Source organism: Elephantulus edwardii, unplaced genomic scaffold, assembly GCF_000299155.1.
Source record: "Elephantulus edwardii isolate Elephantulus edwardi_28Jun2011 unplaced genomic scaffold, EleEdw1.0 scaffold00011, whole genome shotgun sequence".
Classification (NCBI taxonomy): Eukaryota; Metazoa; Chordata; class Mammalia; order Macroscelidea; family Macroscelididae; genus Elephantulus; species Elephantulus edwardii.
In genome coordinates this window covers 510365-525841 of record NW_006399761.1, presented here as the reverse complement: position 1 = coordinate 525841, position 15477 = coordinate 510365, and the positions used below count along the sequence as shown (strand labels likewise).

Below are 15477 nucleotides of genomic sequence, written 5' to 3'. Positions count from 1 at the left end.
CGCGTCAAAGTAGACGCCGCCCGGGCCCGGGACGAACTTTCCGAGCCTGCAGACGGCTGCAGGGCGCCCCTGGACAGGCCGGGCTGCCTCCTCCCGCCGCTGCCGCCCTGGCGCGGGGGGTCCCCGGGCCCCCAGGACGACGTCCCCATCCCCGGCCCGCCGGGCGCCGCGCGGCTGCGCCCCTGGGCCAGCGTCGCCCCGGCCTCCTGGCCGGAGTCGGTCCCAAGGGGTGGCCGAGTGGGGGCGAGCCCCCCAGGGACGCTGGAGCGAGCCTGGCCCCCCTGCCTCCCCCGCCGCCCGGCCCTGCTTAATGATGATGATTTAATCACCGGCGCCTGCCGAGGCCTGGGACAGACTAATGCAGAGCAGATGCCGCGGAGGAGGGAGGCCGAGCACCAGCCGGCCTCCAGCAGCCCGCCTGCGGTAGCATGGGCCCAGCTCCACGCTGCCCGGCCAGCTGATGGCCAGCGGGGCTCCCACTCAGGCCACCCCCTCCCGCCGGGCATACGGGGCTCGTGCATCTCCCCGGGAGGGGAGAGAGACGGCGCCCTGCTGCCTCCCGTGCGACACCTGCTGGGAGGGTCCCGGCGCCTGGCCCACTGCCTGCAAAGGCAAGGTCAAGTTCAGCGGGGAGAGATACAGCCAGGGGGCTCCCTGGAGGCAACGACGGTGAAACAGACCTCGGTCATGGGTCAGGAGGGGCCAGAGCTTGGAAAAGGACATCCTGCTGCAAGGTGTAGGGGTCAGGGAAAGAGAGGAAAGCCCTCAACGAGATGCATGGAAGCAGCGGCTGTAACAGTGGGCGGGAGTGTACCAGAGGTGGTGAGGACGGCCAGGACAGACAGGGTTCAGAGCGGCGGTTCCCAGGCTCGCTGGGAGCGGTTGATGACTGGATGGCACCAAACCACATCATTTATACCAAGTGCAATCGAGACAAGGGAGCCACCCCCAGTGACTTGAGATGTGGGGTGTTCTGTGGGTACAGTTTGGAGCAGCGGTGAAGAGTGTGGTGGACACAGGGAAGGGCTTGTCAAAGGGAGGAAGGAGACGATGGGAAGGAGGCCAAGGCAAGGGCTGAAGGGGGGGGACTCGGGCTCAGGGCCATAGGGAGCTGGCCACCTTCTGAAGGGAGAGGGTTCCCTTATTCAAGGAGCATTTTGTTATCAAAGTGACTTGGAACGAAGAGTCAGGAAGTTTAGGTGGATAATGATTTATTAATGACTTCTCCACAAGGTGTTCCTAGCAAACAGGATGGTAAAACTTGGTCTCATACACTCGGGGCATCTTGTCAGGGTGGGGGGGCTAGCCTTTGGAGAAAGACACCATGTTGGGGAAGGTGGAGAGGGTCAGAGACAGAGAGGAGGACCCTCTGCCAGATGGGCTGACACGGTGCAACGATGGCCTCAAACAGCCGAGGTGGCGAAGGTGGCCCAGGACAGGTCAGGGTTCAGGTCTGTTCTTACAGGGTCACTGTGAGTCCTAGTCTACTTGCTGGCCCCTGACAACAGCAGCCACTTCTCACTGCCCCTGGTCTCCACCGTCTTGATTCCGAGTCCTTTTCACCCACCACTGCCTCTCTTAATCTGATCTCGGCATGGTGAAGTCAGCCCGGTTCTGTGAAAACATACAATGGGCCGAGGGTACGTTTTCGAGGCGATGAGCTAAGGCATCTGTGATCTGGATTGCCATGGTACCCTTTAAAGATGGACAGTGTCTTGTATTATCAGCTACACCTCAGGAAAGCTACTGAAATGGCAAGTAATAAACCAGGCTGCTCCTCCGCTTCTCTGTAAGCACCTCTTTGCCATCAGAATAAAAGCCAAGTCCTCCTCAGCGTGGTCTTCAAGCCTGTGCGGCCCCTTCTGTCCACCCTCACGGTTGTTCCGCAGTCACGGTTGATGCAGGTGGACCTGGTCCCGCTAGCTCCCTACAGGGATTGCTTTCTGCTCAGGTATCCAAGTGGCTCCCTCTTGTGCTGCCACACAGAGGTAGGCGTTTCAAATCCACCAGCTGCTCCATGGGAGAAAGTTGGGCAGTCTTTACTGGACGGTTAGTTCTGAGTCAACAGCACAAAACAACGTTGCTTCCTCCAAGCTTTTACCCAGATGCCGCTTCCCTGGGGTTTTCCCTGACTGCCTGAGTCTCCTCTCTTTATCCTTCCTGGTTATGTGTGTCCATCTTAGCATTTATTATGATACATATGACACTTTGCTTTGCTTTTTTAAAAAGTCTGATTATCATAAGAGTCTGGAATGAGGGTTGCAGAGTGGAGTATACTTTGGGGTGGGGTGGGGGTGTGCAGGGGGGATTGTATACCAATGAAGGAGTTTTTCCAAAAGAAAACTTGAAAAGCAAAACTTTTCAAGGAGAAGAGTGAACTGGGGGTGGGGGTGGGCGAGGAGAAAAGTGCAACAATGAATGAATGGAAATCCAAAATATAGATGTGCATTGAAATTAATAAAGGGAAAAAAGTCTCTCCCTCACTAGCATGTAAGCTCTATAGTGGTAGGATTCCCCCCCCCATCTTGTGTTCACTGCTTTATCTCCAGCAAGCTGGGAACACATCAAGCGTTCTGGGTAAGTTTTCTGGACGAGGAAATGAATGATTCGCAGTGGTGGTGACAAAGACTTTAGAGAAATGGAAAGGGAGGGCTGTCATCTGGAATATTTCAGAGGAAGCATTAGAGGAGGAAGTAGTGAGGGATTTGGTTCGGGCTCTGGCTAAGAAGGTGAACCCAGCACCGGGGAGGGAGGATGGCCCCCAGCCCCGTGGACTTAGGCAGCAACAGAAAAGCCAGGGCACCTGGACATAGGCTGGATGCACTAGAAGTGCCAAAGCAGGGTGGAGCCTCCCAGGTGTCCGAGGGGGACAGGAGGAGAGAGCCTTGGGGTTGTTGGAGTCTAAGGGGATATAGCAGGCTGGACTCTGAAGAACATTCCAGCTTAGACGGAGTAACCAAGGCAATGCAAGAAAGACAGACATCCGTGGCTGTGAAAATCCAGAGATGGCAAATAAAACAATGGGATGGAAATCAAATTGGACATTTTTTTTAAAAAGTTGGCAACTTAGAAAAAACTTTGGAGCTCTGATGTCCCAGCGGGCAGGGCCATGCTGGTAACATAAAGTTGGTACCTCTGGTGGTTCGAACCTACCACCTGCAGGGGAGAGATGGACATTCATGCAATTCACAGCCTCTGAACACCCACTGGAGGGTCAGCTAGGGACAGTTCAGACTGGATGGCCATGAGGTGTATTATAAATGGGAAGGGTTTACATAATACAAACTCTGTCAAGTCAGAAGCGGTTAATAGGCAGCTCTCCACTGGGCTCACGAGGGTGTAAAGCACAGAGCAGGAGAAGGCTCAGAGCGTTCGTCCATCAAAGCTGCTGGTCGGTCTGAACCGGCAGAAAGGATCAGCAGCACAACTGTTGATGGGTAGACTTAGTTGTGAATGGTTACCAGGGTCGGGGCAGAGGGAAAGGCAGCTAAAAGAAATAAGTAGAAAAGGCAAAGGCAGAGCAATGTACAGGGTATCTGTCATTAATGATATTTATATGTTGTAATTAATACTATACAAGTTAGGAATGATCAAATGAAGTTGTAATTCTGTTTTAGTAGGAAATCTCTAGAAATGATCATATTTAAAAAGCCAGTATGATTTGTAAACTTTCACATAGAAACCAAATAAAACCCTCAAGCCCACTGCCTTGAGTCCAAGCCAATGACCTGACCCCCGCCCAGTGCGTGTCCAGGGGCTGTAAGTCACTGCCCACCTTTCTGACTCAGAGGAGATGGTGGACTTGAACGGCATTAAGGAAAGAGCTGGTGGGCGATCAATAAAGTAAATTATGCCATAGCATTGACCTTGGCCAGTGGCGTTCTCTGTGCAAGGGTCAGTGTAGTAAAGCCGGCTGGCAGTGTGTTCAAACAAAAGTAGACGCTGAGTGAACAGAGCCAATGAGTGTGGGTGATCTGATCAAGAGAAAGAGAAGCTGAGTTTCTTTCCAAGAAGGTTTTGTGGAGAGGACAGAGCTGGTGACACAGCTGGGTGTGGGGAGAAGTAAGGGGAGGAAAGAAATGATGACACAGGAGGGCGAGGCAAGGTCGGCAGGTGGTGGGGAGCACGGGAGGAAGACAAGGGGGCCAGCGTGAGAAACAGGTGGGGGCAACATGCAGGTAGGAGATAGCAGACAGGTCCACGGGTCTGTGTGTACCCCAGGTTTCTATGTGTGTGCCCGCCACGGGCACACCTGTGCTCATCCTAGGTCTCTGTGCCCACCGTGGGGACACGTGTGCTCACCCCAGGTCTGTGTGTGTGCCCACCGGGGGTACACCTGTGCTCACCCCAGGACCTGCACCCACCTGAGGGTGGTCTGTGTACCTGACAGTCGGAACTGGGGCCAGCAAGAACCTGGTATCTCAAGTCAAGCAGAGACTCCTAGCACTGGGCCTGCAGACGGCTCTCTTCGCCCTGACATGGGTCACTGATTGGATAGTTGTTTAGACTCCTCAGGATGTGGTTCTATGAGCCGTTTCCCTGACGGGCTCATCTGGATATTCTCTGGTGGGGGTGCCTGGGTGCTGAGCCCCAGAAGCTGGCCAGGCAGAGTGGGGCCGCCTTCACTGACTGCCAGCGACTCACTGGAGAGTACTGGACGTGGGCGGAACCACCGGGCCATGATTCTCTGAACCAGACACACATTGTGCCCAGAGTGGAGTGTAGGGCGCAAGGGCTTCAGAGCTACAGACCCCAGACACGTGTCCTCTCTGTGCGTCCTAGGCTTCCATTGTCCCTCACCTCCTCCCAGGACCGCCTCTCAGAGTTTTGCCTAAAGAGCAGAGACCCCTAATTTGCCTGCTCCCCGTCCCCCCCTCCGTGGCCTTGTGTCCCCTTTACTGCGGAGGAAGGGCGCTGGGAATCCCGTCCACCGCTGAGTGAGGGGCTGCGGCGGCTGCCTGTTTCCCCCCCCTCCCCCAGATAACACCCTGGCTGTGGGGGACTGTGAGCTGACAGAGGAGAGCGGGAAGACCTGGCCTGGAGGAGGCCGTGACTTAGTGTGGAGAAGGTTACTGATTCTGTTGGGGTCTGAGTCAGTCATTTTGCCGGCACCTAACACCGTCCGCCTTCCCAGCACACACACAAACTCGGGGTCCCCCACCTGGGGGCTAACCCTCCTTTGGGAGGTCTGGGAGGCCAGTGGCTTTGGAGTGGAGGGGGGGTCTACTCCCCTCTCTTAATCGCCCTTCTCAGACACCCAAGGAGCACTCCCCATTCCCAGGAGAGATGGACCCCTCACCCTGCCCCGGGCGCCAGGCTGCCGGCCCATCTGCTGGGGAGAAAGTGGGGCCAGCGGCTTTCCCTGGGGACCCCGAGGGCGGTTCGGGAGGGGAGCCCCACCCTCCCGTGGAGAGCCTCGCGTTGCTGGGCGGGGGGGATGCAGCGGGCCGGGGTCCTCGTGGCGGTCCGCGGGGCCCCCCGCTGCTCTTTCGCGCCCACCAGGCCCGGGATGGCCCCTCCCCGCGCCCGGCTTCACCGGCTCGGAGGCGCCAGGGCCCCCCCCGGGGGCGGGCCGGGCCGGAGAAGGTAATGCAATTGCTGCCCAGCTAACCCGATTAGGGCGGCCTGCACCGGGCCGGGCGGCGGCAGGGGCGGGTCTAGGGCGCGGCGCCGGCGGGGGTCCCATCCTTGGGAGGAGGGGCGAGGGGGGTTCGCACACTGTCAGCTCCGGGTCACAAGGTCATGGAGGAGCCGCTTCCCCGCTCCTCCCCCCACGGTCGGGGCAGTTTCTGGAGCTCGGGTGGGCGGAGGATCAGTGGGGTGCAGGGAGGCCAGGACCCCAAGACCAAAGTGCGGGCTCGCTGTCACTGTGGCGATTTGCCCCCTCACCTGGGCGGGGCGCGCGTGGGGGCTCACGATAACTGAGAACCGGTCTTCCAGGCGCCCCGGGCGGCGTCCGCGGCTGGAGGCCCCCTACGTCTACCGTCCGAGGCGGAGGCCAGACCCCAGTCCCTGTCCTCTCCTAACTGGCCAGGTCGAGCCGGTCCGCTCTGCTCCGATCTTGCGAAATCCAAGTTCTAAGGCTCCCCAGGCCCCCGGTTCCCAGAGCAGCGCACGGGCGCGGGGGCCCCCGCGCGAGGCCGGGCCGGGGTCACTGGCGCCGCGGGGCCGCCTCTCCCTCCCCCCGCTGCAGGTCGCAGGCCGTGCGCCTCGGGGCCGCGCCCACACCTGTCGGTGCTCCGCTCGGCCTGCAGCTCGCCGGCGCGTCCGCAGCCGCCTCCCGTCACCACCGGAGACAAAACGAGATTGGGCCTCTTGGGGCACCGGGGCGCGGCCCACAACGAATCCGGGGCTCCGCGGGCAGCGTCCATCGGACGGCGGGGCGGGGGCCGGGGCGCCTGCCCGGGAGGCCGGTGGGAACAGGTTCAGGCAGAGGGCGGCGGGGACCAGGCCGCGCGCACCGCGCTGACTCAGCGGAGCCGTTCCGCGGCCCGCATCTCCCCGCCCCCAGCCCGCAGGCCTGGGGCGCACAGGCGGCTCTTCCCCTTTAACAGCCGGCCCCGCCCCTGCCCGCCCCCACCCCTCACGGCCCACCGGTCCTCAGTCACTGCGCGGCGGGAGCCGGTCCACCCTGTCCACCGAGGACCCGCGTCCATCCTCGTCCAGGGCGCTCCGGGCCCTGCCCACACCCACGGGATGAGCGGCCCTGCGCGCGCCCCGGACAGCGCAGTCCCAGGGATGCTGCTGACCCTGGGGCCCCCGTGCGCCCCGCTGGCCGGCCCTGCGGGGCCCTGAGGCCAGACTCCGGGAGCTGCCCAGGCGCCCTCCCTCCGCCACTGCCCTTGAGGTCCTGCCTGCCCGGACCATGGAGCCGGCCGTGCTGGCCACGCACCACCTCCCGCACCACGAGCCCATCAGCTTTGGCATTGACCAGATCCTGAGCGGCCCTGAGCCTCCCGGGGGCGGTCTGGGCCCCGGCCGAGGGGGCCCGGCTCCTGGGGAGAGCGCGGCCTTCTCAGGGGGCTTCCACGGAGCTCCAGGCTATGGCCCGGCGGGCCCGCTGACGCCGCTGCCCGGAGGCTCGGGCGTGGGCTCCGGCGCGGGCCCGGGTGTGATCCGAGTCCCGGCGCACCGCCCGCTGCCCGTGCCACCGTCTGCAGCCGCCGCGCCCGCGGGGCCCTCGGGCTTGGGCGGCGCCGGGGGCCTGGCTGGACTCACCTTCCCGTGGATGGACAGCGGCCGCCGCTTCGCCAAGGACCGGCTCACGGGTGAGGTTGCCTAGCCCCTCTGGCTCCTGGCCACGCTGCACGGCGGCCTCTCCGTGGGTGTGCGCGCATCGGTCCGCGTTCCCTTGCATGTGTTTCCACCCTACCCAGTTCATTCTGAGGGTCCCCCCATCTCGCACGTTGGGGATGTCGCGGCGGGGATGGGGTGGAGAAGAGGCAGGCGCTGCCCGCGGGGAAGTCTGGGCGGTCCCCCGCCTCGCTCTGGGAAGCTGTTCTTTCCAGGTGGTTCGGGACCCCATTGACCCGGGCTGGAGGCGGGGACACCTGGGGCCCCACTCTTCTCTTCTTGGTCCTTGGTCCTCCCCGCAGCCGCTCTGTCGCCCTTCTCCGGGGCCCGGCGCATCGGCCACCCCTACCAGAACCGCACGCCCCCCAAACGGAAGAAGCCCCGCACGTCCTTCTCGCGCGCGCAAGTGCTGGAGTTGGAGCGCCGTTTCCTGCGCCAGAAGTACCTGGCGTCGGCCGAGCGCGCGGCCCTGGCCAAGGCGCTGCGCATGACCGACGCGCAGGTCAAGACGTGGTTCCAGAACCGGCGCACCAAGTGGCGGTGAGGCGGGTGGGCGGCCGGAGGGTCCCGAGGGCCGTGGGCTGGGGGACGCGCCCCGCGGGGGTCCCGATCCCCTCATCCTCGTCCTCTGTGCCCCTCGCCAGGCGCCAGACGGCGGAGGAGCGCGAGGCCGAGCGGCACCGGGCAGGTCGCCTGCTCTTACGGCTGCAGCAGGACGCGCTGCCCAGGCCCCTGCGGCCGCCGCTGCCCCCGGACCCGCTCTGTCTGCACAACTCGTCGCTCTTTGCGCTCCAGAACCTGCAGCCCTGGGCTGAGGACAACAAGGTGGCCTCTGTGTCTGGACTGGCCTCAGTGGTGTGAGCGCCGCGGCCTGGACGCAGCTGCCCCTGGGGTGTGGCCACCAGGCACCGCAGGTGGACGCGGCCACTCTACCCAGACGAGGCCTTTGCCGCACTTTCTCACGCCAGTGTCCGCTTGGACTCTGCACCGAGTGGGCGGGACCTGCAGGCTGGTAGCCAATGAAGCACTCGGAGGAGGACGGGATGGCCAATGGGCGCTGCTCTCTAGACCCCGGACTTGGGGCGCGTCGGTGGACCGCGGATGGACCTGGAGTGGTGGCCCGGAGGCCGTGTGGTGTGGGGGCACCGGGTCCCCTCCGCTGGATCTATGAGAAAGCTGTGAAGGGGGGGCCTCGCTGGAGCTTGAGAATCTGTCAGGGACCAGAACGCTGTCCACACCGGAACCGCATCCCTCAACTGTCCAACAACCGCAGAGGATTCCGACCCGTGACAAAACCGCCTCCTCGTGGTGTCGTGTGTGGTCAGCGTGCTGTGTCTTCCCACGTGACCCTCCACGCCCTGGGAGGTAGGCCGGGGGGTATCTGTGCGCGAACCGGAAAGTGAACCTAGGGAGATGGAGCTGTCTCGGGTCCCCTCCCCGAGAGAAGCAGCAGTGGGCAGTTATCCCACGTCCCGTGGATAATCCAGGGCGAGAACGGGGTGTATCGTTTGGACGTGATGGAGCCAAGAAGTGTCAGAAGAATTCCAGGGTTAACAATGTGGATGGAGGAACAGGAGGACAGTGGCGCGCGCGCGCGTGTGTGTGTGTGTATGAGATGGAGAAATTGGGGAAACTGAAGTGCGGTGAAGTCTGTGGGTAAATGACCTCCTAGCCCTGGAAGGAAAGACGTCTGGAAAAACATTTTGATGCAAAAGCTTCAGAGCAGTTCACTGTGGTTCAAGCCCTCCCCCAGACAGCACTGTCTACACTTGGCGACACCGAACAGCGGTCTGCACAGCAGACAGAAGGACAGCCACCCGGGTGCCCCTTAGCGGCAAGGATGGGGAAACTCTCACATTCTGGGGGCTTGATGGCTGGAGGGGCGTGTCCATAGAAAAAGACATCACGCTGGGAAAGGCGGGAGAGATGGACTGACATACTGCCTGTACCGTGTCAGACGCGAGGGGGACGGACGGGCCGGCATAGGGAGGGTGTTAGACCTGCCGTTCACAGGGTCACCCTGACTCGGGCTTCACTGATGGCTGCCATGACAGCCCCAGGCACATAGCCCCCGAATCTGCGTGCTCAACACGATGAGCGATGAGCGGGCAGTTCAGTGTCTCTGGGGTGGAAAGGCAAACTCTCCCAGAGGCGGAATAAGCCCGGGGAGATCTGAAGCCTCCTTTTCTGGAGGTCAGCTGACATCTGTCCAGGGCAGAGACAGAACCCAAGGGCTGATGGGGTCCTGGGTGGAGGCTGAGGAGAATGAGCAAATTCTACCCCTTCTCTGTAAAGTGCGGGGTCCTCATGGTCCCAGGGAAGGGGGACACGGGGTGCCTGGCTGGAGGGAAGGACAGTGGGATGTTTGTGAAGCTGCTAGGACTTCAAAGCTCTCTCAGGTCATGGGCTGCTGCCGAGTTTGTTGTTGGGAAGCTGGGAGTTAGAGGATGGGCCGCTGCGCCCGGGCTTGAAAGGCAGCAGGGTTTAAGTTGTGTGAAGACAAAAACCCTGGGCCCATTGGGACGGCACCCGCTGGAGGCAGTGTGCTAGGGGACAGGGAGGCAAGCAATATGACCATGTGTGGGTGAAGCACTTGTGTTTGGTGCCCGTGGCAGCCATGTGGTTCAGCACGGGAAGGCTTCATCAGAGGGGGACCGAGCAGAAGGTGGAGGGCTGAGCCTGGGGGGACTGGAGGGCTAGGCCTGGGCCTCTGATTCCGTGTAGTCTCTGCCTCATGGTGGTGTTTACAGTGCCGCGGAAGCCAACCAGACCTGGTGTCACGGGAAAGTCTTTTATGGAGCACAAGGACAGGTCTGGCTCCAGCTGGGAGGGAACGTGTCCCGGCTTCTCAAATAAATAGGGGCCCGCTGGGGGGAGGGGCCCGCTGGGGGTGGAGCTCCATCCAGTCTTCCACTCCGAGCCCACCTTTTCTTGGGACCCTAATCTTCGGTCTTCTAGCCCAGAGGAGGGTCTCGTGTGATGAGGTCGGGCCCCCCACTCCTGAGGCAGCTCACTGCAGGACGCAGGGATCCCCGATTTTCTGCGGGGCGGGGGGCTCTGTCTGTGGTGACGGCTCTGCCATTTCCTCCCTCAGCTGGTTCAGGAGGTCTCTGCTCTCACTGGGGGGTAAGTTGCTCAGGAAGTATGGGGGTGCCAACTCCACCAGCCTGCCAGAGAGTCGCCCTTAGCTCATATGTCTTTTCTCACGGGCTGGCTCTCCACGCTCCCACAAACCACAAGACCCCGCCCCTGGAACTCCCAAGCAGGGAGTGTTGGGTCGCCCTGGAACTCACATCCTCGGCTGGATCTCGGAAACAATGGACAGGCAGTTGTCTGTGGAGATGGAGAAGCTGTGGTACAGCACCCAGGCGGGGGGCCTGGCCGGGGCCCTGCGGCTTCTGTAGCAGCAGGATGGGGACAGCTGGGCCACGTGCTTGTGGGTCAGGAGCAGGTAATTCCCAGTGCCATCCGTGTCTTGGGCCACCTCGTGGAAAAGAACAAGGACGTGAGGGGGAGAGGCTCATGCTGGAACGCACAGAAGCGGGGCTGCGAGCTCCTCAGAACCATCGGGGTGCTAGGGAGTTAAAGCAGCTGCTCCAGCGTCATTGGTCCCTAAACTGGAGTCCACGGAGAGCTGTGCACCTCTCTGGGGCCTGAACCCACCAATTGGTCACTGGAGAAAAGGCAGGCCCTCGTCTCCTGTGAGTCACAGCCTCTGAAGACCCTCCGGAGGCTCAGCTGGGAGTCTGACTCAGCGGTGAAGGGTCTTGGAGACCCTCTCAGTCATAGCCATGCTCATCGCTCTGTGCAACCCTCGACCTCGCTGTGTCTCCCGATTTCAAAGGCTCCTTCGGAGGACCTGCTTGGATCCCACCTGCAGAGGCCATCAACAGGCCGTCTCCTGGCAGGAGAGAGGAGGGTCTCTGTCCTTCCAGGTCCTCGTCCTCACCTGGAGGAAGTACCCAGACAGCAGTGCTTTCTGCAGGTCCCTGCGGTTCTGCTCGGAGCCAAAGGCTGGCCGGGACAAGGGCAGTTCAATCCGCTGCATGAGTTCCAGGAGCTCGGCCCGCAGCTTATGGGCTTGGCACAGCGCTGCCCAGCTGAGGCCACGCGCCTGGCACCACGCCTCGTCCTGCCCACCTAGCATGGGACCAGCAAGGTTCAAGTTCCCGAATCTGGGAAGGAACCCAGCCCTCAACCACAAGCTCCTCCTTGGTTCAGGGATCCGTAGCTAGGTGCACCCCGCTTCCCAGCTGGGGAACCTGGACTTCCTGGGCCAGAGGCCGCAGCGAGCCACTCACTCTGTATGAAGGCCTCATACACTTGGATCAGGGAGCTGTGGTCGCCGTCAGCGTGCTCCAGCGCGCGGCGCAGCGAGGCCTCCTCTGCACAGAGCGGGGGACGTGTAAAGCCCGCAGCAGCTGGAAGCAGAAAGGAGGGGGTGCTGCGGCCAGTCACGCTGGACAGGGCAGGCTTTGGGGAAGGAGGAGCTCTAGGGGGCAGTCCAGGCATCGCCATGGGGGTTTTAGACACACTGCTGGAAGCTGTGCAGTTTATTACCCACCCAGGACCAATAAAAGGACCCTCTGCTGGTAGAAGCTGCAGGGAGAGGTAGCAGGTGAGCGGTAAATGGACTGCTGTTCCGCGGCATTGAGTCCCCCTGTAACCTCCCCGGCTCTGATATGCTCCAGGCCAGCGGATACAGTGTCCATCCATCTCCTTAAGTGTCTCCCTCTCTTCCTCTGCCTCTCCACCTGCCCAGCATGACATTAGGTAAGCGGAGTAGGTGTGTATGTTTGGGACTTCAGAAACAAAGCTGAGGATCCCTAATCCAGGCTGTGACTAGGTGGGAGGGAGGGAAAGCAGGGGGCCCTTGGCGGCTGTGTGGAGTGCGAGGATGACCTAGCGCAGTGGTGAGGGAGGGGGCAGAGAGAACATTCTAGAATGCAGAGCAGCACTGCACAGAGCGAGTATCGTGTTGCAGTCTTGGAGCTGCAGCCGCTCGGGGTGCGTGGAGGAACGGCCTGTGAGGCAGAGCGGTGGTGCCGTGCACAGTGGAGTCGGAACCAACCCACAGCTGACGCCCTGGTGGGTTTTCAGAGGCTGGCTGTTGTCAGATTGCCCATCTTCCCACAGAGCAGCGGATGGATTCGAACCCCCTGCTTTGGGTTGGCAGTGCAACTCCTTACCACTTAGCCACCAGAGCTGCCTGGGGCAGAGCGGCAGGAGGGAGAGCTGGGGAGTCTGGGTCAGATCCCTGCAAGGCCCGTGCAGGCCCGCTGGGCTGTCAAAGCGGCTTGTCTCTGCCTTGAAGGTCAAGGACAGCTGCTGGAGGAAGCGTTCTTCAGTAACTGCATGTTTCAGAAAGCTGGGAAGCGCCTTGAGGGACCCCGCTGAGCGGCAACAAGGTCCTCAGACTGGCAGCAGCAAGTGTGACGAGGGGGAGAATTAAAACGGAAAATCAGGCGCCTGAAGGAACAGGCTGAGGCCAGGGAGCGACAGGAGTTCTCTGAACTCTGAAGGGAGGAGAACCTTTGGGGTGAGGGGGAGATTTACGAGAGTGTGGACTGCTCTGAGGTAGTGTGGACTGTGCTGGTACAAGTCAGGCATCAAGTGTGCAAATCCAAGAGGCAGAAGGTGGCGGCATCGTGGGAGAGACGCAGGCCTGGGAGTGTGGAGTGTGGAGTGTGGAGGTGGCCTTCCAGAGGAGGGCTGCTGACACATGTGGGGAGTGTTCAGGAACCCGGGCGAGTGGAGGGGTCAGGATAGAAGGCACCCTTGATGCAGGAGAGCCAGAAGAGGGTGAGGGAACGCCATGGGCAGGTGAAAACCAGGAGGGGGTGGCTTTTAAGGGAGACACTGCTCAGCACCCCAGTGTCAGAAGTTCGTGAAATCTAAGGCAGCATGTCTACTGGGTTTGGCATTAAGGTGGTCAGTGGGGTGCTTAGAGTGTGGGGTTCCCCGACGGTGGAAAGCAGGGGAGAGGAGCACACTGGACAGAAGAGGCTGGAGACGGAGCAGTGGGAACAAGGGGTTATGGGGTCCAAAGCCGCGGACACGGGTTTATACCGCTGAGCATAGCGGCCACGGTCAGCATTTCATCCACACAGCCAAACTCGCAGGAGGCCAGCAGGGCCTTGGCCAGCTCGGGGGCCAGGGGGAACTCGGACAGGATGATGCCCAGGTCTGACAGGTCCCCATCATCATCTAGGGCAGCCAGGTAATCCAGGTCCTCCAGGGCCTGCATCAGTGCATCCGGCGCTGGCGAGGAGACGGGGACCATGAGTTCCCAGGGGGTGTGGCCGACACGACACGGAGAGGGCACCGGGGTGCGGGGCACTGTGACCGGTGCTCACCTGGCTGGTCCAGGAAGTGCCACTCGCCCGGCTCTGCGATCTGCCTTCTCTTGAGAAGCAGCACCAGCTGGCTGAGGTTCTCCTCACACACCCGGGGTCGCGGTGTGGGGGGCGCGTCTGAGTCCAGGAAGGACTCAGGGTACAGGCGAACGCAGGACCCTGTGAGATGAAGGTCCAGGAGAATCTAGCACCCTGGGCTCCTCCCCAGGCCCTTTCCGGGTGTGCGCTCTAGAATGGTCTGCACTTACCTGGGGGGCATCCTGCCGCCCGCAGACGTCTCGCCTCTGCCTGGCACTTGCTGATGGGCCTCAACACTTGGGATTCAGCTCGGATCTGGGGGTTGTAAACCTGTCGACCGCCCCCAGCCAAAGTCAGGGCAGCCACTGGGTGGGTTCTACTTCCTCTCCCCACCATCCCCCTCACTCACACTCCGGAGCTCCAGTCCCGCGTCAATGACATGCCGGATGGAAGGGAGGGAGAAGGAGAAGTCAGCCAGCCAGTGGGTCACCACGATCCGGCGGGCCCCCGGGGCTGCATCCTCGTACACAGCCTGGACTGCTCCACCGTGGCTGGGGTGAAGGGGCAGCAACCGAGGGGGAAGCACGAGGGTGTCCAGAGATGCCAGCTCCCTGGACAAGGAGTCACAGCACAGGAAAATTTCCTGAGGAGTGGGGCGGTGTGAGGGCGGTCACTGATCTGGGCCACAGGTCCCCTGGGAAATGGATCTGTTAGCACCCTTCTACCAAGCCCAACAAGTGTACCCACCCAAAGAGGAGGAATGTCACTCACTTCCAGGCTCACTGCACTATACGGAAGCTTGTGGCCTCGTGTAAAAGGGCTGCATTGCCAACCCGAAGGCACGCGGTTCAGATCCCCCAGCTGCCCCACAGAAGGAAGAGTCTCCTCCTGTGTGGTTTCCCACTGCGGTCAGCTCTGGGCTGTTTCCCACCCTATAGCACCCCAAGCCACTGAAACACAGATCTCTTCATTAGAAGGAAGCAAGAACCAAGTAGGTATCTTCACCGCAAGGTCCTTGAATTTTCCCGAGACCCAGAGGAGCCTGTGGGAGCTGGCAGTGAGCCGGGCACAACTGCACTGCTGACCCCACGGCCCCCGGGGTCCCCGCTTTGTGGTCTCATCTTTACCTCCTCGCTGGGCAGGTACACGAGCACGTCCCCCGGGCTCTGTTCCCGGCACAGCTTGAGCACAGCCTGGCAGGCGGCTGCCACGCGGTCGGCAGGGACCGTCTCCCGGTAGACCACAGCCGGGCCCCAGTGATGTGGTCCAGGCACGTGCACCACGGGGGGATTGCCCCAGAAGGCTCGGAGCTTGGGTTCCAGGGCGGGGTCGGTGACCACCACCACTCTGGTGTCCCCTGGGAGATCCCCTAGCTTGGCCCCTCGCAGCAGGCCCTGGAGTGCGTCCGAGGCCACCGTCCGCTCCTGGGCCTCGTCCACCACCAGCACACCCCAGGCTCCCGTGTCCCGGGTGGAGGCCACCTCTCGCAGGAGCAGATTGTCCCAGCAGAACCTGGTGATGGGGGCAGTGGGCAGGGCAGTCAGTGTGGACACCGGCCAGCAGCTTCTCTGAGGGACCCAGGTTTTCAGACGAAGCCCGGGGGCTGACTTCTGTCTGAGGATCCATAAGCAGGACCCCACTGCCCACCGAGGACATTGTTCACGATTCCATGCCCGGGGCCTCGCCAGTCCCTGGGTGGAGTTAACAAGGATGTACCCAAAAGTTGCTCCACCCTGGACTGAGGGAGTGGGCTGGCTTGAGGGGGTGGGCTGACCCGAGAGGGGTGGTCAGGGCCGAGGGGGGTGGGCTG

At 61.7% G+C, this 15477-nt stretch overlaps 2 protein-coding genes across 2 annotated transcripts in view; one reads left to right on the top strand and one right to left on the bottom strand.

Moving 5' to 3' along the window:
• Positions 1-6865: 6865 nt before the first annotated feature.
• Positions 6866-8154, top strand: TLX2 (T-cell leukemia homeobox 2). The gene is made up of 3 exons (XM_006880831.1): positions 6866-7268; positions 7596-7833; positions 7938-8154. Exons 1-3 carry the CDS (start codon positions 6866-6868, stop codon positions 8152-8154), a joined length of 858 nt encoding a protein of 285 aa, XP_006880893.1.
• A 2149-nt stretch (positions 8155-10303) lies between these two features.
• The window catches only part of DQX1 (DEAQ box RNA-dependent ATPase 1), a 6162-nt gene continuing 988 nt past the window's right edge, over positions 10304-15477 (bottom strand). The window contains exons 3-11 of the mRNA XM_006880830.1: positions 14795-15179; positions 14077-14310; positions 13898-13997; positions 13650-13808; positions 13363-13554; positions 11595-11714; positions 11243-11433; positions 10587-10777; positions 10304-10460 (exon numbers count right to left, since the gene is read on the bottom strand). Of these exons, the coding sequence (XP_006880892.1) occupies positions 10304-10460; positions 10587-10777; positions 11243-11433; positions 11595-11714; positions 13363-13554; positions 13650-13808; positions 13898-13997; positions 14077-14310; positions 14795-15179 (1729 nt within the window). The remainder of the gene's footprint in view (positions 10461-10586; positions 10778-11242; positions 11434-11594; positions 11715-13362; positions 13555-13649; positions 13809-13897; positions 13998-14076; positions 14311-14794; positions 15180-15477) is intronic.